A 27,655-nucleotide genomic window follows, 5' to 3' on the forward strand; every position below is an offset into this window, starting at 1 on the left:
TTAAAAAAGACATTCACAACATGGCATTTAATTCTGATTTAAGTTCCATGAAATAAACCGTACAAAGATTTCTCAAAGAAATTGAGTCTTCAAACTGCATCTCTGTTTTGTATTATATGCAATAGATTCCCAAATATAAGAAAATCATAAAACTAAGGCTGCACTTTGCACATGACCATCGTATTTAAGTATTATTTAGAAAAACGTGATACTGACTATACACATCTGATTTAGCTTCATAGTTTCTTATCTAAAGAAGTTTTTAAAAGATATTTACCTTCAGTTTTTCTTACATTTCCCTTTCTTTATCACTAGATGAAAATGAATAAGCAATTTGGACATGACATAAATCTAGGATATTCAAAGATACCTATAGAATGAATCTATAGGATAGAAGTTTCCACACAGAAGTTTCCACACAGCATCTGGAGTCAGATTATTTTAAAGGGTGCCTTGACTTTTGAATATAATACTAGATGCAATTATCATAAACTAAACCAGAATATTACAAATGAAGATATTCTAACACAAAGACTTTTAGGATTTTGTTTAGATTATCAATGGTTGTTTTATCCAAATTTTCTTCATTGTCATCCATGGTGTGCCAGACTTCAGGGAAAGGAGATGGTATCAGATGCAAAACTGGAACACCTAACAAGATGAAACAACTTGTAATTAAGTGCATATTTCCCATGAGTAAACTAGAAAGTATCATTCTTCAAGGAAATCTGAGTAGGACTGTACTATATACTGTACTATACTATATTATATAAACACAGCTGATCGTTCATCATCTTCTGTGTACTTCCCTGTATCTTACCCTTATACTCCAAAGCCATTCACTCGTTAAACAAATGTTAAGTAATTCAGTAAATAATTATAAAGCACTTACTATGTACCAGCCCCTATTCTAGGAATTGAGGGTTCATCAGTGAAAAGGCAAAGCCCTGCTCATATGAAGCTTACATTCTACTAGAGAAAGAAACAAATACAAAAAATAATTTTAAAAAGTGAGAAGGCTTATAAAGAATAGTAAAACAAGGTAAGGGAATAGAGAATGAGAGGCAGAGAGTAGGGCCAATAAAGAGGTATTTAAAATCAGGGAAGGCCTCTTTGAGAAGCTAACATTTAAATAGATGTAACAAAGGAGAAAGCAAGCTGTGTGAAGATCTGGGGATGAGCATTCCAGGCAGCAGTTTTAGCAAGTGCAAAGGTCCTGAGGTAGAAGTGTGCTTGGCCTGCTTGAGGAATGGCAATGTGTTCCTCAAGCAATGTGGCTGGATCAGAGCAATAATTAGAGAGAGAGGTAGGAGGTGATGGTGAGGGAGAAAAGAGGTATAAAATGGAGGCCCTTGTAGGTCATGATAAAGACTTTGGGTCTTTTTCTACTTGATGGCAAGCTACCAGAGCTTTAGAGTAGGGAAGTAACATAATTTGATTGACATTTTTTAAAGATAACTCTTGCTCCTACGTAAAGAATAGGGAGGCAGAACTTCTCTAGTGGTGCAGTGGTAAAGAATCCGCCTGCCAATGCAGGGGGCATGGGTTCGAGCCGTGGTTCAGGAAAATCCCACGTGCCACAAAGCAACTAAGCCCGTGCACTTCAACTACTGAGCCTGCATGCCTAGAGCCCGTGCTCCATAATGAGAAGCCACCGCTATGAGAAGCCCGCGCACCGCAACCAAGATTGGGCCCTGCTCGCCACAACTAGAGAAAGCCCGCGCGCATCAACGAAGACCCAATGCAGCCAAACATAAATAAATTTTAAAGAAGAAAAAGAATATTGCTTCTTTATTAGCAGGAAAACACCACAGTTACACAAACTATAAGAATACAATCTAGCTCTATGAAAGGGAAGGCAGGATGTCAGAGGTATACGAGATTTGATAAATATTCTATGTGTAGGAAAAATTATAAAAGTGTCCTCAGGGATTTGGAATGACTTTCATAAAAAAAAAATAGAAGCCATGAGATGATTGGTGAATGGTTTACTTAATCAGTTATTAAATTTAATGGTTCTTCACACTTCTAGACTGTTGCAAATGCACATAAAGTACAATAAATATAATAGGTAAAAAACACACATGTGCAGGCATGCATACATATATACACTCATACATTACCTTTTCTTAAAAATGGAATATGGTCATCCTGGATCACACCTCCGTAACCATAATTCTGGAAATACTGCCTCTCCCAAGAGTGATCCTTGAGCAAACGTAATTCATGGAGTTCATGTTCTGTAGATGATAATTAGACAGCAGCTGAACGTATCTTTTTATCTGATCAACAGTCAGATGCATAAGGAGTTTGAAATCTTGACACTTGGTTTTAAAACATTATGCAGTAGTACACCCATGACAAAAACCTCTGAGCTGCAGGAGTCAGGCCTCCCCAGAGGGCCCCGGGCCTCTGCCCTCACTGCCCTGGAGGTGGGCGGTGAAACCCCAGGACAGGAACACAGCCTCTGGCTCCAAAGAAGAATCAGGCCCTAAAAGAGAGCCCTAACAAAATTAGACAATTGTTCTCCTCTGGTTCGCGATTTTAAAGCTGATTTTGCTGCCACGTTTGGCAAAGCAAGGGCCACTCTGTTCTCCCAGCAGTTCCAAGTCTGGGCCACACGCCTGCTTTTGAGGAGGAGAGACCCCACGGGAGCAAAGACGTCCCCAGGCCACTCAGCAGGTCATCAGGGCCGTCACCACCTTGTCCCCTGAGGGTAGGCTGCCGGCTTCGTTTACAACCAAAGATGGTCAAAAGCATCATTTGTATCTTCAATCAAATCAAGCACTCAAAGACACAGTAATATTTGGGTAACATTTAAATATTCAAAGTACATGATGAATACGAGTTCACTGTCAGAAATCCTCACAGCATCTCACATGTCTTTCATTCTACAGATGACGCAGCAGGGAGAACATTTCAACCGAGATTTTTAAAAGCCTTTGTCTTTGGCGTCTGTTTTTTTAAGTTTTCAAACTGTAAATGTTGGGCTTTGTATTTTGATGTAAACTCAGAATAGTGGCATTTGGGACCAGTGACCAAAAACCAAACCAAACTTGTAACTGACCATGGATCTTAATAAAACTGTTCTTGGTAAAAAAGAAAGAAAAAAAACCCTCTGAGCTGAACTTGGGTGTGGACATTTTGGAGTCCTTCTAAGAGTCACACGTGATTCTAGCTTTATAGGTGAGAACCTCCTTGGAATCAGAAACTCAACAGAACAATGGAGAGTTGGAGAATGAGAAAGCTAGAGGAAAATGGAGAGAAAAAACACAGGTGTAGATACTTACAGATCCTCAATCCTGCATGAAGGATGCCTTACGAGGAGATGCAGAGCTTGAAAGGGGAATCCTTAGAGAGAATAGGTATGAAGTACTATACTGAGTGACCACTCTTTGGGAAAGGGATACCTATTACGACTTGCATCAGTGGTTCTCAAAGTGGTCTCTGATCAGCTGCATCGGCACCACCTGGGAACTTGTTAGAAATGCAAATCATCTGGTCCCACCTCAGACCAACTGAATTAGAAATTCTGGGGGTGGGGTCCAGCAATCTGTGGTGTAACAAGCCCTCCGGGTGATTCTAATGCACACTAAAATTTGAGAACCATTGGCCTACATTCCATCACTCCTGTCATCTTGCAATATAGAACCCATGTATTACAGGATTACATATAACATGAGCCTATGTTACAAGATGATAAGAGATCACAAGAAGAGTTTAAGGCAACTGAATGAAACTTTCCAGGATTGGTTATTTTAATTACTAAATTTAAAGGGTAAAATTAGACCGAGTGGTAGGCATTCATATGTAATGTGATTTTAGGAACATCAAGAAAGCCCTTACTATGACCAAAACAATATTCCCATCTGTTTATTGATAATTATAATTCCTTTACCTTAGGATACAACTTTTCCTTATACAATTAGAGATATGGTTTGAAGTGTAAGTATCACTCAGTGGGTTATACAATGGGTTAAAATTGTATTAAGATGTGAGTTACTGATATAAATTCATTCCAGTGGAGGAAATAAGAGAAGGGAATCAAATCCTTGACAGAAGGCCAAACCCAATTTCTTGAGGCTACTCAAAGTAAGGAAAACATGCTGTAAGGAAGTGTCCCCAAGAAGCTTACATTAATAATAGCAATTCTTTCAAACTAGAAATTTAAATTTGCCAAAGATAAGCGTCTGAGGTTCAGGTAAAAGTTTCTTTCATAATATTCTAGATCTGGATATAAGCACGTTCTGAACTCGTGGCAAAAGCATGAGTTGAGATGGCAGCATTTTCCCCACTGCTGAGAAGAAAGTACAACCCTATCCTGCTCCAAAAAGTTCGTGTGGCTAGAAAGGAACTCTTAGCCTGATGTTCTTGCCTCAAACAGGGCTCCTGGCCTGGATTCTATAATAAAATTCTATCGCATGTTCACCTCTCCCTGAGGCCAATTTTTTGTGCTTTGTTGTGTTTTGTTTTGTGTGTTTGTGTGTATGTGTGTGGAGAGGGAGGGGTGTATGGAGTGGAGGTACAAGAGAAAGAAGTTATTCTCCTTTTCCTTCTGCAAGCCCCAAGCCTCTCTCCTGAGCCATAGATATCTTTGTTTCCTTGGCTGGTCTGGCCTAACCTTATCTGGTCCCTTCCACTCATTTATTTGACACCGAACCTTCTCTTAAATGACTCTTGAAGGATTTTGGCTTGCTGTTGCATCGCCATCTCTTACTCCTTTGGAAAATAAGCAGAGATTGTACTAGATTTAAAAGAAAATCACATCTGCATAAAGCAGAAAAGAGAAGATGACAAAGACTGAGATGGAAAAGAAAGAAACATTAAAGAATATCTTTTGGTATCATTATGAGGACATAACATTCATCATTATCCAACATGCTTTGCTGAGTTTTCCCTAAAAATGCATTCCATATGCTTCAAACAGGACTCTGAGAAAATATTTCCAAGCCATTTCTAAGGATATGCAAATATGAAATGTAGTATTTTATGTTTCTGTTTCAAAATTCAGTTTCATGCAGGAAAATAAAGTGGGCCTGCTAAAAGAGATGAATAGGAATAATAAACTAATCAATAAAGCAAGAAAAAAAGCCAGTAAAGTATATTGTATACTCAAATCACACACTTAAATCATAAATTCTGAATTTTAAAACTCAGTGTTTGTCAGTGGGAAGAAACCAGGTTTGACTCTTTAATAACAGTGGTGCTTACCAATTGCTTGCAGTCTATGAAACCATCTGGCAGTGTTTGGGAAAAAGTTGGGAAATGTTGGGTTTGGAGCTCCAATTAAATCCAGTAAGATCAATAAGTCCTAAGGGAGAAAAAATATTGTATAATTACTGTCGCCAAAACACATTTCATACTCATCAATGGAAAAAAAAAAATCGGTCAAAACTAACTGCACGGGGCTTCCCTGGTGGCGCAGTGGTTGAGAATCTGCCTGCTAATGCAGGGGACACGGGTTCGAGCCCTGGTCTGGGAGGATCCCACACACCACGGAGCAACTAGGCCCGTGAGCCACAACTACTGAGCCTGCGCATCTGGAGCCTGTGCTCCGCAACAAGAGAGGCCACGATAGTGAGAGGCCCGCGCACCGCGATGAAGAGTGGCCCCCACTTGCCACAACTAGAGAAAGCCCTCGCACAGAAATGAAGACCCAACACAGCAAAAATAAATAAATAAAATTAATAAAAGGCAGAATAGGTGAAAAAAAAAAACTAACTGCACTTTAATAACTGAGAATAAAACGGGGAGCTGTATAAATGAACAAAAGGTTTAATAACATTGTAAGTGAATCCTTTGGGGGAAATTTTTAAATCTTGCTTATGCAATGTGGACAAATGGCAAATTGTAGATTCTTTTTGTCTGTAACCCCAGAAGGATATCACTAAGGATAAATTAGAAGGAGGACATATGGATAAATATCTCATAGGAAAAAAAAAAAGAATACATTTGCTTTATTTTCATGTAGGCATGCAAGCCTGTCTGATCTTCTATTCCATTCTAATTAGCCATTTTATCCCCAGTCTATAATAACACAGCTGCCAAAGGAGAGCATTTGGATAGTAACTATTTATTCCTTAAAACAGCATATAAGAAAATTTCCTTGACTAGAAGCTCTATGAGCTTAGTCCCTGGATATCCATTTCCTTTTCTATCAAACAAGAAGCTCAAGCTTGCTGATCTCTAAAGGTCCTTTCTGGCTATAGGCCTCTATAATAAACCAGTGTTTCTTAACTTATTTGAGCCATAAAGCATCAGCAGGCTTGAGGACTCCCTGAAGACTAACCCCAGATTAAGAACTCCTGATTTATATAAGTGAGGTACGGTATGGGTAAATATCTAGCATTGATCCTGACATGTAATAGATAAATATTTTCAGAGTCTATATGACTCTAAAGACATAGTATCTACTAACTCATGAATGATGATTAAATATATTCACTGGGAAAAAATAGGCTTGTTTGAAATAGGAGTATATTCATAAGGTTGGATAAGCTCCTAAGAGTTTGTTTCTGGGGGAAAAAATGGTCTAACTATCACTATGGATTCATATATTTGGACTGACAAACAAGTAACTTTGTTCCTCCTGCCAATCAATCAGGTCTCTTCTCCTCTGAACCCTTTTTAGCCACTTGAGCAAAAGTGATTAAATGAGGTACCAGTTATGTTCTCCTAACCCCTTATGAGCTGCCAGTGGCCAACGGAACAGAGAGAAAGCCAACATGAGATGTGCTGGATTCACAGAGGACATTGAATGTGGCCATTTGGACTCATAGGGTGAAGGTCAGTGATAGGGCAAAGGACAGGGATGAACGGAGAGGGTTAGAAACAGGCTATCAGTTCACAGATAGGGTGAGGGCCAGGGATGGATGGAGCCACAGGGAAGAATGAAGTCTCAGGGGTTCCATGCTGCGGTTAGTGAGGACTCAAATACTGAGTGAAAGTCAAATATGGGAAGAGAGCCAGAATAGGAAGGAAATTCAAAGGTGGAGCAAGGGACTAGGTATGGGCTGTGGGGTCAGAACGGGGGATGAGTAGGGGGCCATAAGTTGCACCCATTACTTGGTAATAGGAGCAGGGTTTTAAGGCAGCACTGAAATGTCTCCACCACCATGCCAAAACACCACGTCAAAACTGACCCATCAAAACGTCCTATACGCACTTGGAGTCACTATAATGCTTTGAAGCCACCGAGGAAATTCTTCACTCTCATCCCCATACTGTGTTCCACTCTTACTCCATTTCCCAAGACCCCAGCCTCCTCTGGCTTGACAGAGGCCTCAAAGATGGGATTTGCTCTCTCCACCTCTAATATTTACTGGGGGAATGTGCTCCCGTGGGACTGAAATGAATCTGATGTTTCCTTATTCTGAATTTTTACATCATTTTAATTGAGCTCAGTCAAACATAACTTCTAACCCAGAATCATTCTTTTTTAGCTCTGGGATTCCTCAAAAACCCAACGCCTGCCAAAAAAATGTTCTATTATAAACACTCTGCTCCAAGAATGCCTTGGCATTTTTAGGTCTCTAATTGGCTTCCCCTCCCTGCCACAGGCTTCCTTTGAAGCAGAGTCTGTAGCTGCAGCACCGTGAAAATTACCTGAACTCACCATGCCGTGCAATTGGTTGGTGTCCCTCGCTCCAGGTGGATGTGCAGTTGATGCCATCTTGGACGCTAAGTGCCGAGACCCATACAGGGAATCTTGAGGAGACCAGTGAAGAAAAGCCTCTTCTCCATCAAAGAAAATTAGCTGGAGTGAGAGATCTGGCTTCGAGTCTGAAATATTCTGATTTAAAAAAATAAACAGTAGAAAAAGAGCAAAAATATGAGAACTAAAAAATAGCACGCTTTCCTATTAACTGGACAAAAAGACAGATGTGCCGTGAAGAAAAGGAAGAAGCCAAAGCGAGTGAAAATATGCCAAAATTTATTTTGCACCATTTCCTCTCTGAAAATCATCACGGGTCCCACAGTCTTCAGCCACAGAAATCTCGCCTTCTTCACTCCCTCTGAAAGGAGAAGTCTTATACTTTTTTCTTACTCCTTAGAGAACTCTGGAACTATGGAACTGCAGTGGCAGACACTGTGACACAACACCCAGGTCCCTTGCAGAAGGGTGCGTTGTCCCTGTTGCCAGTAGAGGTGTCCGCAGAAGGCCTTCAGTTGTTTGTCCCTTTAAGGATTGGCTCAGTCATGGGGGTTCCTACATCCAATGACTGGCCTAAGCGGGTGCTGGGGGCTCTCTAAAGGGCCATGCTACCTCCAGAGCTCCCCAGGGGTTGACTGAGGCTGTTGTTGAGCCTGCATGGCAGCCCGGCTTCTCCCTCTGCCTACTCCCATTTCTTTCCCCTCCCTGCCACAGGTGTTGAGCCAAGGCCACTCCCTACTATGTGATTGAAATGCTAACCTCCACGTCAGAGTGCACCTCCCAGGGAATCCAACCTGAAACAACGCAAATCTTTCTTGCTTCTCACCTTATGTAAGTCTGCAGTTTGTACTGAATCTAGGTTCAAGAATCTGCCCTTGGAATGCAACAGAGATACAAAGAATGGTAATTACAGTCTCTCCCTCAGAGGAACCTACACTTTAGTTGGGTTAGGGAAAGATGAAACAAATACACGGGTATGGCAAAATGTACCAGGGGTCACAAACGTAACACAAAACTCCTCTGGAAATTGGATAGATTGAGAAGTGGAATCCTTGGAGTGTCAAGGAAGACTTCATGAAAGAGACAGTATTTGAGTGGAACTTAGAAGGGTGAGTAGGATTCTGATTGATTTTATACTTTCCACTGTCTGACAACAACTCTCACCTTTCAGATTAGTCCTTCTGGTACCCTATCCCCACAATCCTTCAACCCCACTGGAATCCGTAATCTTTTGAAATGTTCACCTTTTCCCAGTCTTTCCTTTACCCTTATGATGTCCTCACTTCACTATATATTCAGCTTAAATTCCAGAGTCAATCATTCTAATTGCTCCCTGCGTACACACTCAACTCCTGTACCTCTCTCTGCCTTGGTCAAACTCACATGGCAAAAACATAATATTAAGTCCAACTCTCTAGCTGCTTTGTGCCTGCACTCAGGCAGCTGAACATGGATGAAGAAAAATACACCACCATTTGCTCTCTCCGCCCCTGTGCAGTACTGGGGAATGTGCTCCCGCTGGAGAAACTGCATCTGATGTTTCCTTAATCTGTTATGGATAACACTTCTCCTCTTATCTCTCTAAGGATATTAAAATAGTGTTCTTTAAGTTATTTTCTGCTCCTGTACACTATTTCTTCTGAGTTCATTTTTCAACTTGTATTATTTGTTTTGCTTTCTTTCTTTCATGCTGGAGATGGCCCTCAAATATCTGATCATCCTTTGTGTTCATTTGCATTAAACAATAAGATACTAAAACACTGATTAGAGACACAGATTGGTTGGCTCCACTGCAGGGCAATCTGATGCCCAGTGAGTGTTTTCACTGAGGATCCCCAAATGTCACTGTCTGTGGGTCTTTTCTATGAGGTGGTTCACATTCTCCAGAGAAGGATCCTCCAGGTTCCTGTCTGATGGGTGTGAGCTAGCTGCTGTCTTTCTCGTGCCGGAAGTAAGGGAAGGCTAGGGAATCTCACTGCTCAGTGTGTAGTCTTTCCCCTAATCTCACTGATTTCCATGAGGCACATCATTACTGCCCTCCTTTATATCTGGTGTCCCAACATCCAGAGCCTCCCTGGTTCAGTTTCTCCAGAAAAATATCGTGTCATCTCCTACAAGGGTACAGGTGGAATACTCACCTACCTGCCAGCTGTGGGGTAGAAATCTTATATACCTAAGTACTCCTTATACAGACTTAAAACACTCTCGTCCTCCGCCCTCTGCCTCACTTCTGCCTTCCTTACTGTCCCCTCCCATCCCTGAGCCAGTCAGGATTTTTCAGGGGACCACTGGCTTCCTTTTTCCCCTCTGGGGAATGTGACGTCTCTCTACTCTGATATGTCATCTGCCTTTTCTCCATTCACCTTCTGTCTTCATATGGTGGTTTCCAGATGTTCACTGGATTCTTCAAAGATGGAATTTTTCTTGATTGTTTTAGGGTGATTTCATCAGAAGGAGGAAAATGTCTTTATCAAGTGAAAAGTAAGTTATCTTTGCATGGTAATCATTTCAATTGTCTTAATATTACTCCTTAATTAGGCCCCAAGAAAAGGACAGTTTACTGTATTTTGAGTCTCTCATAACTCCTGACAGTACTAAGCACAGGATGTGTCTATCTGTGTACTATATATGCACTCAGGGTTTAATAAGAACTCAGTAATGAAACAGATTGTCTCACTGGCAACACGTGTATAGTGCATACATTAGTGGAGACAGTCTAAGTTTCCAGTTGTCTAAAGGGCCTTGACTGGTTCCAAAGTTCTAACTCCAAATCAAACAGAACACCAGGGCAGAATAAAACTGCTTGGGACCAGAGACATTCTGTTCATGCCCAGGGCAGAAGCAAAAGGAGGCAGTCTTCATATTCTGCAAGCTTGAAGGTTCGGGTGCCTCAGAAATGTCAACAGCTTGGCGACTCCAGTGTTCAGTGCAATGACTTCCTTTCATTCTCTTCTCTTAGCACCATTTCATTTAGATAGGCATAGACCGTTTTGGACAATTACTCTGAGTCCTGTGAGGCAACTTGCTCTTTTTACTTCTTTTTAGGATTGGCAGAAAAATAACTGTGGCCTTCAACTTCTAATAACTCAGCCTAGTATCTCGGAGCTAGAAAATCTGTATGGCTAGATTTTCTTCTAGTCATTCTTCCTGGCAATATGACAAACGCCTAGTAACCAGTGTTAACAGGGTCAGTATGTTATCTGCAGTCTTTCCCCAACCAAGGCTGTATCAGCTAATGCCACAACACTAAGGTGTAAAAACCACCCGAAACTCAGTGGCTTAAAACAACAATCATGAGTTCTGTGGGGTCTGCAGGTCAACTGGGGACAACTGGTCTAGGCTGGAGAAGCTCTGCTTCACCCTACAGTCATCTAGCTTGGCTCTGCTCCACAAGCCTCTTAGCCTCCTCCTGGGACTGGCAGGCCAGCCAAGGCACGCTCTCCCCATGACGATGGCAAAGACATGACAGAGCAAGTCCAATTGCACAAGCACATTTCCAGCCTCTGTTTGTGTCATCTACTAGCATCCCATTGGCCAAGGCAAGTCAAATAACCAACTCCAGAGACAAGAAATGAGGAAATACCACCTGCTAAAGTGGGAGGGCACAGCAAAGTTACAAGACAAAAGAGGTGAATGTATAATTACAATCTTATTGCTAGAGGAGGAAGACTGCAAAGAATTGGAACCATCATCCAGTCTCCTATCCAGTCTTCTCCCAGGTCACATTCTTCCACCCCTTACCCAACCCATGACAGCTGAAGGACATAAAATATGTCCTTAATACAAATCTAGTTAAGGTACAACTGGAAGAATAAAACTGATACTCTCAAAGTTTGCATTCAAAACCAATCTTTATTTCTAATTGTCCACATCACTGCTTACCTCTATTAGAAAAGATAATTAAAAGAATATATGAGTATTTTGTTAATGGAGATCCCCACTCAACAACTCATTCAGTCCTTTCTATTTCTGTTCACCAAAAGCAGGTGTGAATTACATGGAAAAAGGTAAAGGAGCTCACCAAGAGATTGTGAGCCCACCACACAGATTGTGTCTTTAAGTCATACTTCACCTCACTTCATGTACTTACACTAGAAATGCAAGTACGAAAAATTAACCTTTTATATCAGCTTCTGAACTCTCTCACCCAATTGCTGGGAAAGGATGCTAGTTAAAAGCAGGACAGAGCATGGGACAAAGACATTATAGAAGGTTCAGAAAACAAAACAAAATGAAAAAACAGTGAAAAGGATACTGAGAGGTTATAAACAATTCTTGCTTTCTTCAAGTTCAGCATCTAAAGCAAAAATAGAACCAAATATCTCTATTACTTCCATTACAAGATAAATCTTTTACTTCTTTACCCCCCTTGTATCAAAAGCTGGCCCCTTCATAAAGCTTCGAGGGGAAAAAAAGGTATTTGTTGCCTGCGAACAAAGTTTTTTGTTTCTGCTTTGTTGTGTTTACTTGGTTATGAGTGATATCTGAACAAAGTGTCTTCATCTGGCTTAGCACTTTTTTTCAATATACACTTAAGAACACAGAGACTGAAATAACATCTGAGAGTCCCAGAAGTATTCTGAGCTGAGAATGTAACAAAAGCTCTGCTATGCTGCATAAAATTGAGCCAAGATTCACAGATAATAACAATAATACATTTCTGCTTCATGCTTTTCATCTTGATGTGTCTGAATTACCCACTGTCTACTTCAGAACCACTAGCAGAAACTCCCTCCTTGACTCAAGGCCGCCACATCTCAGTATAGAAGGCTGTGATGTTCCATGACTATATAAACAAGAAGAAATAAACATAATTCTCCTACACATGCCTGTACCAACCTTCCACCTTCTTCATTTTTTGCAAAAAAAAAAAAATTTTTTTTAATTTGATGTGTATTCATAACTAAGAAATCAAGTGCCAATCAATGAATATACTATCATGTACTTATTGCCCATGGTGGACATTTTAAATAATATAATCTTCCAATTAATATTATTTCAACTTCATTTCATTTTGCAACAAATTAGTACAAAATGTACAGAAAGTCTACACTTCTAAATGGCTTTCTCACTCACCCAAGGATTCTAGAATTCACTCTGAATTACTGCTAACATGTTTTATCTCAGGAATCTACAAGAGGGAAACAGATACCTTCAACGAAAGGAGTTGCTTGTCTATGGCCCGGGCAAGTTCCAGTATCATCGCACATGGCACAGCTGAATCAGTGGCTCCCACAAACACTCTGTTGTCCCAATGAGGAAAATACTTGGAGTCATAGTGACAGGCGAGGACCAAGTGTCGTTTAGCAGTGGGATTGAGGGTGCTGATAATATTTGAGAAAGACCGGTACCCATAGGGTGTCTGACTCAAGAAGGTATCCACTTCCAAGACCCAGTCAGCTTGAAGTCTCTGAATTCTCTGCATGATGTGCTGATCAAAACAAAAAACAAAATTTCAGCTCTAGACAGTTAAATTTTATGTAATGCCTTTCAAGTTAAAAAATGCAATCCATGCTTATTATATGAAGCAAGGATGTTTAAAGGAAAAGCTAATCACCTCCCTCTCCCTTAACCTCCCCCTGCCAATACAACTCAACCAACTGTTAATATTACCAATGTTAAGAGTCTGCTGTATATCTTTCCACACCTTTCTCCTTGTTTATACAAACATGTACTAGCACTCAAACACGTATATTTGGCCGAGGGATGTATATTCTTATAAGAATAGAATCCTACTCTATATTTGCTCTGCTCCTTGCCCCTCTCACTTAACAGTGTGTCATGGACATCTCTGCACATCAGGAGAGGGAGCTTCAGTTCAGTATATATTAAAGCCCACTTTTAATATTTCTAGGAGGATAACAAGACAGGTTTGAGAAATCAGATATACTAGGTGGGTCGTACAGGTCATAACTTCTACTCTAAGCTCTTTGAGGGTGAGAACTGCACATGGCAGCTCTTTTTGTCCGAAGCACTTAGTATGTGCCCCCAGTCAGCAAATATTTCATAATGTAACAAACACTAACAAAAAATACTAATGCTCACCTGTTAAGGATAATTCACAGAGAGTCCCGTTACAAGGGGATGGTTGGGGAATATTTGAGGTTCTGCCCGCTCTAAGAATCAATAAGCAACTCTGAACCATAATGACATATCAAGCAGTTTTCCCTTTGCATTCAAGGCAGGTCTAGACCCACTGCAAACGCTGGTGAAAATAAGGAAGAATCTATTTTCCCATCTCTCCTGGTCATCTTGGGCTTTGTGAGCAACATGGTGACTGACAGGGAAAAACAGCAGATGGAAAAGAAACACCACTTCAGGGACTGGAGGTGTCTTCTTAAAGAATCTAGGGCTACCCTGGTGGCACAGTGGCTAAGAATCCGCCTGCCAATGCAGGGGACACAGGTTCAAGCCCTGGTCCGGGAAGATCCCACATGCTACGGATCAGCTGAGCCCATGAGCCACAACTACTGAGCCTATGTGCCACAACTACTGAAGCCTGCGCACCTAGAGCCCGTGCTCCACAACAAGAGAAGCCACCGCAATGAGAAGCCCGCGCACCGCAGTGAAGGGTAGGCCCCGCTCGCCACAACTAGAGAAAGCCCGCACACAACAAAAAAGACCCAATGCAGTCAAAAATAAATAAAATAAATAAATTTATTAAAAAAATAAAAAGAATCTAGAGTTTGTGGTGTGAAAAGCTACAGGTGAGTTCATTGCTGTTCCATTTGCCCTTTCCTATCTTTATTTTCCCTTTGCTTTATTTTCCTCACTATGTTCCATTTATTTCATTTTGAAATATTATACAGATTTTTGTAAGTTGCCTTAAAAAATTATTTTTAAGTCACACAACAAACTAACCATCAACACATCTGGCAGTTTGTTCCACAATGAACATCCAGTGGGGATGGACCTTGAGGTGATAAACAAATAACTTATAATGACTGGAAAAGAATGGGAGATTCCCTTCCACACACGACTTTCTAGCCTAGCCAAGTCTTGTGTGACCTGCCCTGACTAATGTGACATGACACGTAGGCAAGGGCCTTGGAACAACTGGGGCAGGAAGCTTCCAGGAAAAGGAAAACTAAGCCAGAGGGAGGACAGTGCTTCTACAGTCAGCCCTGCAAAAGCCAAATAAACAAACAGTTTCCCAGATATTCACTCCTTGCTCTCTGTCAGGAGGTGGACTTTGGCCTAAAGAGCATGTATACACAGTACCTTACCTTTTCTATTACACATTTACAGGTTGTCTTTTCATATAAAAATAATTTTTAAAACTTTATAACCTTTTTGAAATTATCACTCATATCTCATTTGTTATTCTCCACAATTCTTAGCACTGAGCTTTGTACACAGTAGGCTATCGGTAAATATGGGTTGATTATAACAAATAAGTTATTCTCAATGAGATTATATAAAATTATACGATATGGAACATTAATAGTTTGACTAGAGAGAAATCACTGCATCTAAGACAAGTTTTCCAGAGAATTTGAAAATAAGTTATCCTCAGACTTTGGTGAAAAGAAATTTTTCCATAAAAGGGGTCAATCTTAAAAAAAATAAAAAGCACATCCGCCAGAACATCTGGTATCCAGATGATGAGCTGCTCCATAAAATGTGTTCAATACCAATAGCTGCCTACATGCTTACAAAATGAATTGGGATTTTAAAAGATGTATCTGTTAGCTTTGCTCAGCTGAAGTCTCACACACAAACTCATTCCTCATCCAGTGAACAGGTTTTGGCCATAATTTCTGATATCTGTGTTGACACTAAAATCCACAAAAGCATCAGCAAATGCCCCAAAAAGAGTTCTGCCTGAACTAACATTTTTTATTCAGTATAAATATTTTTATTTATCTTAGCAACTAATTTCTTTATAAACAATCAAATTGGCTGCATAATCTAATTAGGTCACCAATATCCCTTACAGTTGAGCTTTTGGCTTGCAGGCTTAGTCTGCAAGTTCCCACTATAATTCTCTAGAGTAGGTTCCAGAAGCTACTGCTCTTCTCACTAGAGTGCCCCTGAACAGGGAGTGCTTGGCTATGAGAGGGCATCTAAAGCAGCTGTGCTTCTCTAACTACAGGTAGCAAAAGCCTCTGCCTACCAGGCATGCTAAAATGCAATTTAGAGTACAGACTGTATTTTGGATTTCTATACATCTATCTTTTTAAATAGAGAAGGGAGAAAAGAGACAAAGAGCGATGGATAGATTGAGACAGAGAGAGATGGAGATTGAAAAGAGAGACAAAGAAAAGGATATGAAAATAGAGGGGGAGACAAGGAGAGAGAGACAGAGACAGGCCAAGAGTGGGAGTGGAGAGACAGAGAGGAAGAGAAAGAAAGATAAAGGTAAACATGGCATTCTACTTCCTGGGGAGGAAGGCCCCAGGGGATTTTAGGTTAACACTGGTGAATGATCCTGGGTCAAATTAATTAAACTTACATTCTCATTTCCAAGTTCTGAGAAACACTGTCATTAGTAGACCAGATTTGTTTGGAGGAAGCAGATCCTGCGATATTTGCAATAAGTCTGCAAACAGACCATTGTCTGCATTCTGAACCCTGCCACTGGGGACTTCAGGGTCCTCCTCCCTTTTGGGTGGACCATATATTAGTCTCTCAGGCTCCAAGCTGAAGGCCCTCCACCCAGAGCCCTCCATTCAGGGATACACATACCTTTCAATGAAGAAGCCTAGCTTTAGCTACTCAGATGCACTGGACATACACAGGGGATTTTAACCACCAAGTTTCTAGCTTGCCTCTTTTAGACAAAGTTTCTGGCTTGCTCCTTAGTGAGACTTTACCACCCTGATTTTTTAAATTTATTTTTTATTCCTCTCTCAGCTAGAAATCACTGAAATCCTCTAAAATTTAATACTGTCAAAGTATTAAATTTACAAATAAAGTATCTTCTCTAATAAAAATATTCTAAAAATCCAACAGGCAGCTTTAGGCCCATTGATCAGAGACAATAAAAATGCAGACTATGGGATATTGTTCCCATATTATCTTCTGAAAGGGGATTCATAGCAATGCACATCTTTATTGATAACTGATAAAAGTTAAATCACTAACCAGTTTTATATCAAGTCCACACTTTTTTTAGATTTTAGAGTCTTCTTTAATTATAACCCTGAAACTCTATGAATTATAAAACATCTGATCTAGTGCTCAAAAATGCCTTAGGAGAAAAAAATAATTTTCCACCATTCTTGTCAAAATGTAGTTCAGAATAAAAGGTACTAATCCTAGTCAAATTAAAGCCATTAAGTGTAGTTCCCTCATAATAACTCAGGGTCGTCTACCTCATCTTCAAAAGAGGGAACCATTTATCTTCCACAGCTTAGGGGACAGCTTTCCTAAAACTCATGGTAATTTTCTTTCCCCAAAATTATAAAGTCAAATCTCTTAAGTGAGATTTCTAACCATCCTGTTAGAACTACTACTTTGTCAGCCAGCCCATGTGCAGGTAAGCCCAGCAGCTATTCCCAGCACATTCCAAAGCACCGTCAATAAATTTCTCACTTGCCTCCACCCCACATGACATGGAAGATGTTATTATGGATTCTGTAACACTTTTAAATGAATACGAATTTTTAAAACCATGACAGAACCTATGTGTATTATTTGTGAAATCTATTCTGTTGAAGTTAAAGATCAAATAGCAATATTTGTTGTCTTTATGGCTTTCTAGAGGTCACAGGCAAGGAACCTCAGGTCTGAAGTATGCACATACATTTCTCGGTATATACTTGGCCTTCTGAGCAAATGGTATGGGGAAATGAAAAAAGTGGAGATAAGTGAGTGCTACAGACCTAGATTTTTTCTAATGAGGAACTGAGGATTTGGGGAAGACCCAGTAAGTGCTGTGAACTTCTTTTAGAAAATGCTTGGGAGACGAGGCCCAGGGGAGGTCACTGAAATGAGTGGTATGCACCTCACTCTCCGGCCCGGGCCTGAGAAGATACAGAGCTGGACACATTTGTAAGCACACACCACAGAGCTGGCCTCTCCCTGCTACCACTCTCCAGGGATTGGATGGAGAGGTCAAGCAGATACCAGTCCTGGTTCTGGCCTCATCACTGCTATGTGTACAACCTTGAGCGAGTTAATTTGCATACTTAAGCCTCAGGTCTTTTTTTTTTTTTTAATTTATTTAATTTTATTTCTTTTTGGCTGCATTGGGTCTTCGTTGCTGCACGTAGGTTTTTCTCTATTTGTGGCGAGCAGGGGCTACTCTTCGTTGTGGTGCGCAGCCTTATTGTCTCTTGTTGTGGAGCACGGGCTCTAGGCGCACGGGCTTCAGCAGTTGTGGCTCGCGGGCTCTAGAGCTCAGGCTCAGTAGTTGTGGCGCATGGGCTTATTTGCTCTGTGGCATGTGGGATCTTCCCAGACCAGGGCTTGAACCCATGTCTCCTGCATTGGCGGGTGGATTCCTAACCACTGTGCCACCACAGCAGCCCCCTCAGGTCTTTTTAAATCTGTAGCACTGGGAGAGCAATTGTACCCACAATTATTGTGTGGATGGAATGAGAGGATCCATGCAAAGACCTCTGTAAAGTGGCTGACCTGAAAAAAGTGCCAGATGAACATCAGCCATCATCAGCATTATTCCTCACTCTGCCTAGAGCTTGGAAAGAACTAAGGTGCTCTTTGGGTCTCTGCCACCTAAGTCCTTAGGGGAAGCAAGAGCTGTTTGGATAGAAGACAAGAGGCTAACGGGGCAACAGACAATGCCATCTGGGCTCAACTTGAACAGCAGAAGCCAAATACTGGATAGAAAGGAAGAGCCCACCAGCTGTGCTGCCAGGCCTTGCAGGTGTCACTCTGTCACAGCAGCGGGGTGCCAAGGTGTTTGCCTGAAGTGTTAGGGCAGGTGGGCTACTCTCAGAGGAGGATATGAGAGGCCAGCCTCACCCCATTCCTTCCCAAGCTGCCCCTTAAAATGGGGCTACTTTGAAAAAATAGTCATTCAGAGCTGGGGTTTCAGATTGCTTAAGAGGACTGACACTAAGGAGACAGAGAGACATTCAGGTCTAGCCCACCTTATGGCTTAATCTACCCTCTATAGCAGTGCCTTTCAAACTGCAGTGTGCAAATCAGTGTGCCTTGAAAACAGATTAGTGGGTCATGACCAGCTTTTAAAAAATCATAATAATAAATAGTAAAATAGAATTAATATCAGGGTAGATTGCAGGTAATAGGAGTATTTTTCATGAAACTTTTGTATCAGTTAACTCTATGTTTGTGTGTATAAAATGTAAAATATATATATTTGTTTACCATGGGCCAGAGTCAGAAGCCTGAGAAGCATTGTACTGGACAGAGTAGTTTATCACTGATCTTGACTCTCCCTCCTGGGAGAATACAATTTCCCAAAGGGGAATAAAGGCTTATTAGGACAGTAACTCACTCTTGACCCAGAGCGGTTAAGAAAGAAATGTCCAAGCCTGTTGATATTGGGTGTTTAGGGTCGAAGAAAACTCGGTTGGGTACCTAGGGTTGTGTCATAGAAATGATCAAGAGTTGAGTACTTAGTACCCTGTCTGATGTTGCACCCCAGACAGAGATTTCACACATAAATTGATTTCGGTTAACATGCATCTTTTAATTCAGAACAGATATTTGCTCTCAGTTGTTTGGTTTTCTGGGTGCTTATTTTAGTGAAAAAGATGAGATGACAGATCTGAGTATCAGACAACTCAGCACTTCAGGCATAATGTTATCTCTCATGTGAAAGCAAAGTGTTCCACAGCCTTCAGGTTTGTGTGCTGTTTTCTCACCTGGCGAGCAGCATAGCTTCCAGGGGATCCGGGATATCGCTCAATCAGCAACGGTCGTAAGTCATTTTGCCACATTTCAGAAATACTGGTGCCTTCTGCAACTTGTCGGAGAGACGATAAATTCAAAAGGGCTGGTTGGTGATAATTCTGAGGATCAAATAAAATTATTTAACTGGCTATCATTTCATAATATGTTTAAGACTTATCCTGAGACACTTGCAATTGTAAAATATTCGCTTTGAACCTCAAAATAAAGGGATAGCTCTTACGTTATACAAAGTAAATTAAACTACTCAACTTTAAAATTGGCCCCTTAGATCTAGAACTTAAACTGTTTTGGCGGCTTGTTTTTAAAACAGAATTAATATAATGCTTTGAACCTGAGAATTAATATTTACCACTTATAGCCTGTGTAATTTTAATAATTTTTGTACAATTGCTTTGTAAAACTAAGGTTTACAAATAACAATTGATATCCTAGTCTTAAGGAAACTTAATATTTCAAAAACTACAGCCAAAAAACAATATAATTTGTTAGCATAATTGCTTTATAAAAGCCAGTGAGGTGTTACAGAATAAGTATATTCTTGGGGTGAGAGAAACTAGATTCAAAGTTTCTGGCTGCCATTTATAGGTTGGATGACCTTGGGCAGGTCCCTTAAATTCTCATTCCGCTCAAAATACCAATAAAGGAATTTGAGCTAAATCTGCACTGTCCAATGTGGTAGCCACAAGCACATGTGCCCATTAAGCTCTTGAAATGTAGACAGTCAATGTGTGTAATACACATATTGAATTTCAAAGACCTAGCATGAAAAAAATGTAAAATATCTCGCTAATAATTTTTATAGTGATTACACGTTGAAATGAAAATTTTTGATATATTGAGTTAAATAAAATATAGTATTAAAATTGGTTTCACCTATCGCCTTTTACTTTTTTAATAGAGCTACTAGAAGATTTTAAATTATATACGTGCTTCACGTTATATTTTGCTATTGAATAGCACTAACCTAGATGATTGCTGCAATTCTTTTCAGCCAGAGCTTGATGATTCTATAACCCACTAAATAGTACACCTTTTGCCTTCAGTGAAAATTATTTTAATATTCTATTAATGCTCACACTCTTTGGTACACTTATATATTAATTAAGTGAACCTTAATTTAAGCAGCCGAACAAACATAACATTCAAATTTGTATTTTGGATATGACTTTACATGTGATACGAGTAATGATGAATCATTCATTCATTACATGCTTATCAGGTACTCAGTGATGGAATGTGTTACTCCTCCCCATAGGCATCAGTGTGATTCGTTGATCAGAGGATTTCTTCCCTAAGGGGAATGTTGAAGGTAACATAAATTCTTTGGAATGCAAAACAAAGCTCAGGGCAGCCCTGTCTACTTTACAGCTTTTTCCAAGACCTGTGTAAATTGACTATGTCTAAGTTATCACATGGCTATCTTCACTCCATGGGACACTGTGGAATTAGAGAATGCTTGTTGCCTAATTACTTATACCCATCTACACTTTGCTATGCTTCAGCGTCACTCTCAGGTATTATCATGCAAAGAGCGTGAGCTGTGGGTCCAGGCAGCCCCCCTTCAACTCAGCCTCTCAACTCAACTCCCCACCACTTACTAGCTGGCCAGGTTACTTAACCTTATTAAGGCTTAACATTCTCATCTGTAAAAGGGAGGTAATAACACCTACTTCCTAGGGTAATTATAATTGAGCTAATACATGTAAACTGCCTCAGTAACTATTTGGAAAGTTTTATTAGTTCTATTACCGTCTATCAAACATTAAGAGGGATAGAATTCCAAGCTGGAAAGGCCACTGAGAGATGATTATCATCCAATCTCTTTGCTTTCTGTCAGTGGAAACTGAGTCAGAGAAACCAACTGATTTTCCCAAGGTTGTAGGAGAGTTACAGGTAAGTTCGAGAGAAAGGATCCTGGCCCTGTAGATTCCCCATCCCATGCTAGTTCTCCTCTGCCTTCCTACACTGTCTGTGAACTTCCACTGTTAAATACAATGTATTGATGCTGTATCTGGAACATCTCAAGGTTTGTGTTTATTTACTGGTAATACATTTTAAAATATATTTCCTTAGTAAATTTGTTGCTGCAGCCTTTAAACTCCTTGGTACCTCAGATCTAAGTCCTCCTGTTAACTCTCAAACAGCACTTTGAGAAGGAAGAAGGAGCTAAAAGACAACAATAGAAATGTGAGAAGTGAAAAGAGAACGGAGGCAAGAAGTCGGAAACTTACATGGTTAATTATTACTTAACACGGCCAACAAGAGCCTCCGGTCTCTCCTGCTGCCTCACAAGCCCCATGCAGGGCCACTCACCGCCCCCCCCCCCCCCCCCCCCCCCCCCCCCGCCCCGGTTCACCATGCTTCAGTCACCTGGCATCCTTCCAGGACCCAAAGTAGTGTGAGGCTCAGGCCTCCTGGGGCCTTTGCATTGTGGTGCCTTCTACCTTGAAGGCTTTCCCCTTCCTCTTCACCTGGCTAACTCCTGCTCATTTCAGGTTGTAGCCCAGAGGCCTTGTGTGTTTACTTGTTTAATGGCTGATTTCATGCAAGAGGTCAACTCCAGGAGGACAGGAACTATCTCTCTTATTTTCCACTCTCTCCCCAGAACCACACAGTACCCAGCTCATGTGGCACACTCAATAAATACTGGATGAATTCATCAAATGTGGAATCGACAGATGAACTATTTTTCTAAAATAGTTCAACTTCACTAAGATTATGTTTACATAATAATAAAGTAAAATGGGCATGTTTGCCATCATATATACCAAATCAGTTGAATGAACAGAAATTATAAAGTCAGGAAAGACAAGTGGCTGCCTGTTGCAAAGGGCCAGGAAGTGCTGTGGGTCAATGTTGGTGGGCTTTGTTCTTTTTGAATTTCTGAGAGTCGATGCTTGTGATGATTTAGAGTTGAGTTGGCCCAGTAGTCATTGTGACAATCCAGAACTGTTGTGTCAAAGGCTGTTTGGCCAGGGGCTCCTTTTCTATGCACTATCTATTACTCCATCCCAGAACCTACCTGGTCACTGTGGTCCTTCACTCCATGTCCACAGTGAAAGGAAATCAAGCTGATGTGTAAATGGGCAATTTATATTAAAGATTGCTGCCATGACCTCCCCCCGCCGCACTGCCCACCTGCCCAGTGGGGTGGAGTGTCACTCCAGGACGCTTTGTTTTGGACATGTAAGAGCCCCCTGTCCAATAAATCATTGATGTCTCTGTCACTGTCACCGGGCTCTTTCTCTGGCCTTGAAACTAGGCAACTACAAGGCTTGCAGGCCTGCGGGGTACAGTCCAACAATTGGTGGGCCAAACAGGAGGCCAAGGAAATTCCCGTGAGCCCCGAGATGTCGGGAAATAAGGACGGGGAGGAAGAAGATAGATATATAAATAGGTGATTTATGGAGGCTTGAAAGAGTTCTTAAGAGATTTAAGAAAAAATGGGAACAAAATAAATAACCCTCCAGCATCTCTACCTGTAACAGATATCGTGGATGAAACATAGTTACAAATAGCACCAAAAAATGCTTAATGGATGAATAAAGGGTAAGCTCAGCAGACAGGCCCATCAGTGCTCCTGAATACAGACACTTACCTGTGTTGATCCTCAATCTCCTGGGCTCACCCACTTAATGACCATACTTCAGTAAAGTGCCCTCCTTCACCCTGCCTCCCTGGGAATAAAGATGCCCCTGTGAAATCACAGAGATTAAAAGCTTCCCAATCAGTGATGGATAGAGAAGGGGAAACAGTCACACTCAGTTAATTACTTAAGCCTTTTTATTGATATTTATTAAAGCCCTGAATGGAAAAGCATTCGCTTTTTCCAAACTAAATGGCATCCATTCTATTTTTGTGGAGGCTGACTCTCAGAATCCAATAAATCTAAACATCTATGTGGGGCTGAGAGGAAGGAGGAAGAGGGGAAACCTGGAAAGAAAGTGTGGGCTGGGCATGAGGAGAGTAAACAAATGAGGCAAAACTATGTTGAGCCCAATGTTAAATGCCAACCCCCAATTATTCTAGGTTTATTTCAGTTAAAAGGCATGTAGACAATTTTCTATTGGGACAGGCATTCTCAGAGGAATGAGTCTCTATTACAGCCCCTGCCTTGTCTTTCATCCAGGCAGAAAGGACAATAAGTCTGCTTTGGGTGACAAGAATCTTTCAGCTAAAAAAGTGTGACCCAGATATCCTACAGCATCTCCTCTGGACTAATCCCATGGTGCCAGGCCAAAGAGGAGTTTAATTACATAATTTGTAGAGCTGGCCCAGCTTGCAGAGGGATTTGAGGTCCCAAACCATTGAATTAAAGGGAGAACATTACAGAAGCATAGCCAATTCAATTCTAGTTTCCATCCCATATGAGCGTCTCCCAGACAGCACTCAGATTAACACCTGTGTCTACTGCAAATTCAACCCAGCCAGCATTTACTGAACTCTTTCTGTGTCAGATGCCACTGATATTACAAATGCAGTTGTGGAACAGTTGGGAAGTGAATAAGATAAAGTTCTGTCTTCTTTAAAGGCTAGCAGCCCTCTATCTAAAAGCAAAGTAGTGCAGGCTTTGAAAACAACAATTTAGGGCCAAATCGCAGCTCCCTCACTTACTAGCTGTGACTAGGAAAAGTTTCCTTATCTGTATAATGGATGTCATAGTACTTACCTGCCAGATGGTAGAAGCTCAAAAATGGCACATCTTCTTTCTCCCTCTGCCACCAATAACCAGGCTACCACTGGCCCCCTGTCCCTTCCTTGGAGTCTCCATTGCTGCTTCATGATTCATAAGAATCATGATGGGTAGAGGGGTAGATGGCTAAGAACTTTTAGAACCATGGAGGAGGGGAACCCTAAGATTTTTTAGAATATATGTGGCTCCAGAAGCAGAAGAATGTGAAATGCTGTGAGAGCAGTAATTGTCCTCCAGAACTACCCTGGAGGAGGACTTTTAGGTGAGGCTAACTTTCCTGTTCAAGGTTCCTCTGTTCAAAAAAATCTGTCCCTCCACCCTCAATATGACTCAAATAATAAAGGAAAATTCTACCAATTAAAATATGTTGGGTCCCAGCTTTACAATAAAGTTTGGAAACAACCTAACTATCCAATAATAAAGGGATAGTTAAACTAAGGAAACATGAGGGCTCTTCAGTTCGCTGCTGTAATGGTGATCAAGTTTCCTCATCTATAAATTGGGGATGAACGTACCCTCCTCACAGAGACACAGTGAGATTCAAGTCAGGTGCTTATATATAGAATCCTGGTACCCAGATGCCAATGCCCCTAAATATATACCTGTGGGCCCACCTGTGAATCTAACAACTTATAATATTACTTCTATGGAAAACAATGTTTACAAGTTTCAAATAAGCAAATCACGGTCTTCTAAACACAACCAAAAATTAGGGTTGAACTGTTTTTACATATTAGATCCCATTGTTAGAGACACACCTTTATTTCAAAGCAAAGAAAATGGATTTCAAAATCAATGCTTCCTTTACCACACCTCACCTTTCGGCAGACCAGTGTGCCAAGGGCACACCCCACATGACTAAAATAGCTAAATGCCATTCAGAGCAGGAAGGCATGTATTTTAGTGTGGATTAATTCATTTCCCAGGCTTCAAACTGTACGTGACATCTGGAAGACTTTATGAAAGCCTGGAGAGTAAGGGAGGGCAGGGGGAACCAGAAATCAGGAATTGTCATGGTTGATTTTGTCATTTGCTTCTTTAGCTTGCACCACTTTAAAGGAAACAATTTCCCAATAGAAAAGCGATCAGAAGTTTCTTAAATATAAAAGGGATGCGTGCTTTAAAAGACATTTCTCAAAAGTTAGTCTCATTCATTTAAAACATTGTAAGAATCCAGCACCTTCTCCCACCCACAAGTACATCCTGCCTGTAGATGATCCCTTCAGAGCAGCTCCTTCAAACAGTCCCCACCTCATTTAGTTCCATTCATGTCCATGTATCATAGACACATTTGGTGGCTCCACATTTCGGTAGTTAATGCCCCTTCCCAATTTCTGGTCAGGAAGGAGAAGATTTAAGTCTGTGCTGAATCCCCATGGTAAGCTTTTCTTTCTTTTTCTTTTTGCTAAGATTTTGCTGATTTATTTTTTTTAATAGATCTTTATTGTAGTACAATTGCTTCACAATACTGTGTTAGTTTCTGTTGTACAACAAAGTGAATCAGCCATATGCATACATATGTCCCCATATCCCCTCCCTCTTGAGCCTCCCTCCCACCCTCCCTATCCCACCCCTCTAGGTCATCGCAAAGCACAGAACTGATCTCCCTGTGCTATGCGGCTGCTTCCCACTAGCTAACTGTTTTACATTAGGTAGTGTATATATGTCGATGCTACTCTCACTTCGCCACAGCTTCCCCCCTCCGCCCCCCCACACCATGTCCTCAAGTCCATTCTCTACGTCTGTCTTTATTCCTGCCCTGCCACTAGGTTCAACAGTACCTTTTTTTTTTTTTAGATCCATATATATGCATTAGCATACAGTATTTGTTTTCCTCTTTCTGACTTACTTCACTCTGTATGAGACTCTAGGTCCCCCCACCTCACTACAAATAACTCAATTTCGTTTCTTTTTATGGCTGAGTAATATTCCATTGTATATATGTGCCACATCTTCTTTATCTATTCATCTGTTGATGAACACTTAGGTTGCTTTCATGTCCTGGCTATTGTAAATAGAGCTGCAGTGAACATTGTGGTACATGTCTCTTTTTGAATTACGGTTTTTCTCAGGGTATATGCCCAGTAGTGGGATTGCTGGGTCTTATGGTAGTTCTATTTGTAGCTTTTTAAGGAACCTCCATACTGTTCTCCATAGTGATGGAAATAAAAACAAAAATAAACAAATGGGACCCAATTAAACTTAAAAGCTTTTGCACAGCAAAGGAAGCTTTTCTTATAATGAAGTTATTCTTGGGTTGACTACCCTCATCCTCCCCAGGTTCCCTATGGCTAGTGGTGTCCATGTTGTGGCCCTTGAATGGTGAAGCTGTAAGTGTCACCCAGAGAGCTGAAGTGGGCTATTCAAACACATCGCCTGTGGCTGGGCAGGAGAGGCATGTGGACCATGAGAGGGCCTATGCATTCACCTTACGTCCTGGATTTCCAAGCTGCAAATCAATACTGCGAATCAATACTGGCAGACTGTAAGCATTTAAAAGATCTGTTCAACAACACTGTCAAAGTTTATATCCCTTTACATTGCTGCTTTTCTTAGTATCTTTAAAAGTATACCATTTACTCCAACACCATTAACCTTTGTTTAAGTTCCTAGCAATTTCAGGATTTCAAAACTGTTACACAAGAAAGGGAAATAATTGTGAACCTATATACTTCACACAAAGGGAACTTGCCAATCACTTTTATCCTAAGTTCCTCATGTGAAATCTCCAACTCTATACATTTCTCTGACAATTGCATTTTACTGTCTTTTGAGAAATATATATATATATATATATATATATATTTAAAGTAAAGCACGTCTCCAGTTAAGCTCCTTCGTTCGGAGCTGATCCGCCTAAAAATCTAAAACAGACTGACAGTGACAGGACCGTGCTGAGACTGCATGGAGACCTCAACGTCGGGACGGCTTCCTTGGATGCCGCGGCGAGGGAGCGGTGGGCACACCGCCAGACGCGGCCAGCACCCCGGCGGCCGGGAGCGCAGAGACCGCTGGCCTCGCGTGTCCAGAGCGGGCGGCGGCGCGGCGATGCACCCTCACCTCCCGGCTCCGCCACCACAGGCAAGTCACACTTCCTGTGCCTATCAGTACCCGCATCCGACCGCAGCCGAGCGGAGGCCGGTGACATCACCCAGCTCCCGTGGCATCTCCAAAGCATCCCCGCGGCCAGCGAGGACGCAGAGCCCCGACTCCTCGGGGCGCAGGGGCCGGGGACTTCGGCTCTGCCCCGCCTCCCATCCTACCTAGGTGGGGGTCACGGGACTCTTGAGTCCCCGCACCCGCAAGAGCCTCCCAGGTACAATCGCCCAGCAGCAGCCCCTCACCTTCTCCTGGGTCCAGTCTGCCGCTCCCCGACTGACCCCCCGGGACACCAGGGGCAAGGCGGCCACCAGCAGCAGCAGGCGGAGGGTGTCCATGACGCGCAGGTCCCCGCCGCCTGCCAT

General features: G+C 41.4%; 1 protein-coding gene across 4 annotated transcripts; it reads right to left on the reverse strand.

Annotated features, from left to right (window-relative positions):
- QPCT (glutaminyl-peptide cyclotransferase) lies at positions 1-27,655 on the reverse strand. Of its 4 annotated transcripts, none has more exons than XM_030762972.2 (8): positions 27,536-27,655; positions 19,450-19,596; positions 12,807-13,085; positions 11,910-11,951; positions 7,616-7,792; positions 5,212-5,311; positions 2,124-2,240; positions 1-651 (listed from the first exon to the last, which is right to left on the reverse strand). In XM_030762972.2, the coding sequence occupies exons 1-8, from the start codon at positions 27,653-27,655 to the stop codon at positions 506-508; spliced, it is 1,128 nt and encodes a 375-aa protein (XP_030618832.1). In that variant the 3' UTR covers positions 1-505. The 4 variants fall into 4 exon arrangements, with proteins under 4 accessions (XP_030618832.1, XP_089779411.1, XP_089779412.1 ...); XM_089923285.1 differs by lacking the exon at positions 27,536-27,655 and adding an exon at positions 23,097-23,175; XM_089923286.1 differs by lacking the exon at positions 27,536-27,655 and adding an exon at positions 22,267-23,085.

The sequence above is a fragment of the Delphinapterus leucas genome, chromosome 13, assembly GCF_059928025.1.
Source record: "Delphinapterus leucas isolate spDelLeu-1000000601 "Yukka" chromosome 13, BTC_Dleu_Yukka2, whole genome shotgun sequence".
NCBI lineage: Eukaryota > Metazoa > Chordata > Mammalia > Artiodactyla > Monodontidae > Delphinapterus > Delphinapterus leucas.

Bases quoted from the DNA above. Each gene is read 5' to 3' on its own strand.
- QPCT (XM_030762972.2), bottom strand. From the start codon at position 27,655: ATGGCAGGCGGCGGGGACCTGCGCGTCATGGACACCCTCCGCCTGCTG. The intron at 13,086-19,449 runs GTGAGAAAACAG...TGTTTTGATCAG, and splicing joins GAAGCTATGCTGCTCGCCAG to CACATCATGCAGAGAATTCA. The intron at 5,312-7,615 runs GTGAGTTCAGGT...TTTCTCCCTTAG, and splicing joins CCAACCAATTGCACGGCATG to GACTTATTGATCTTACTGGA.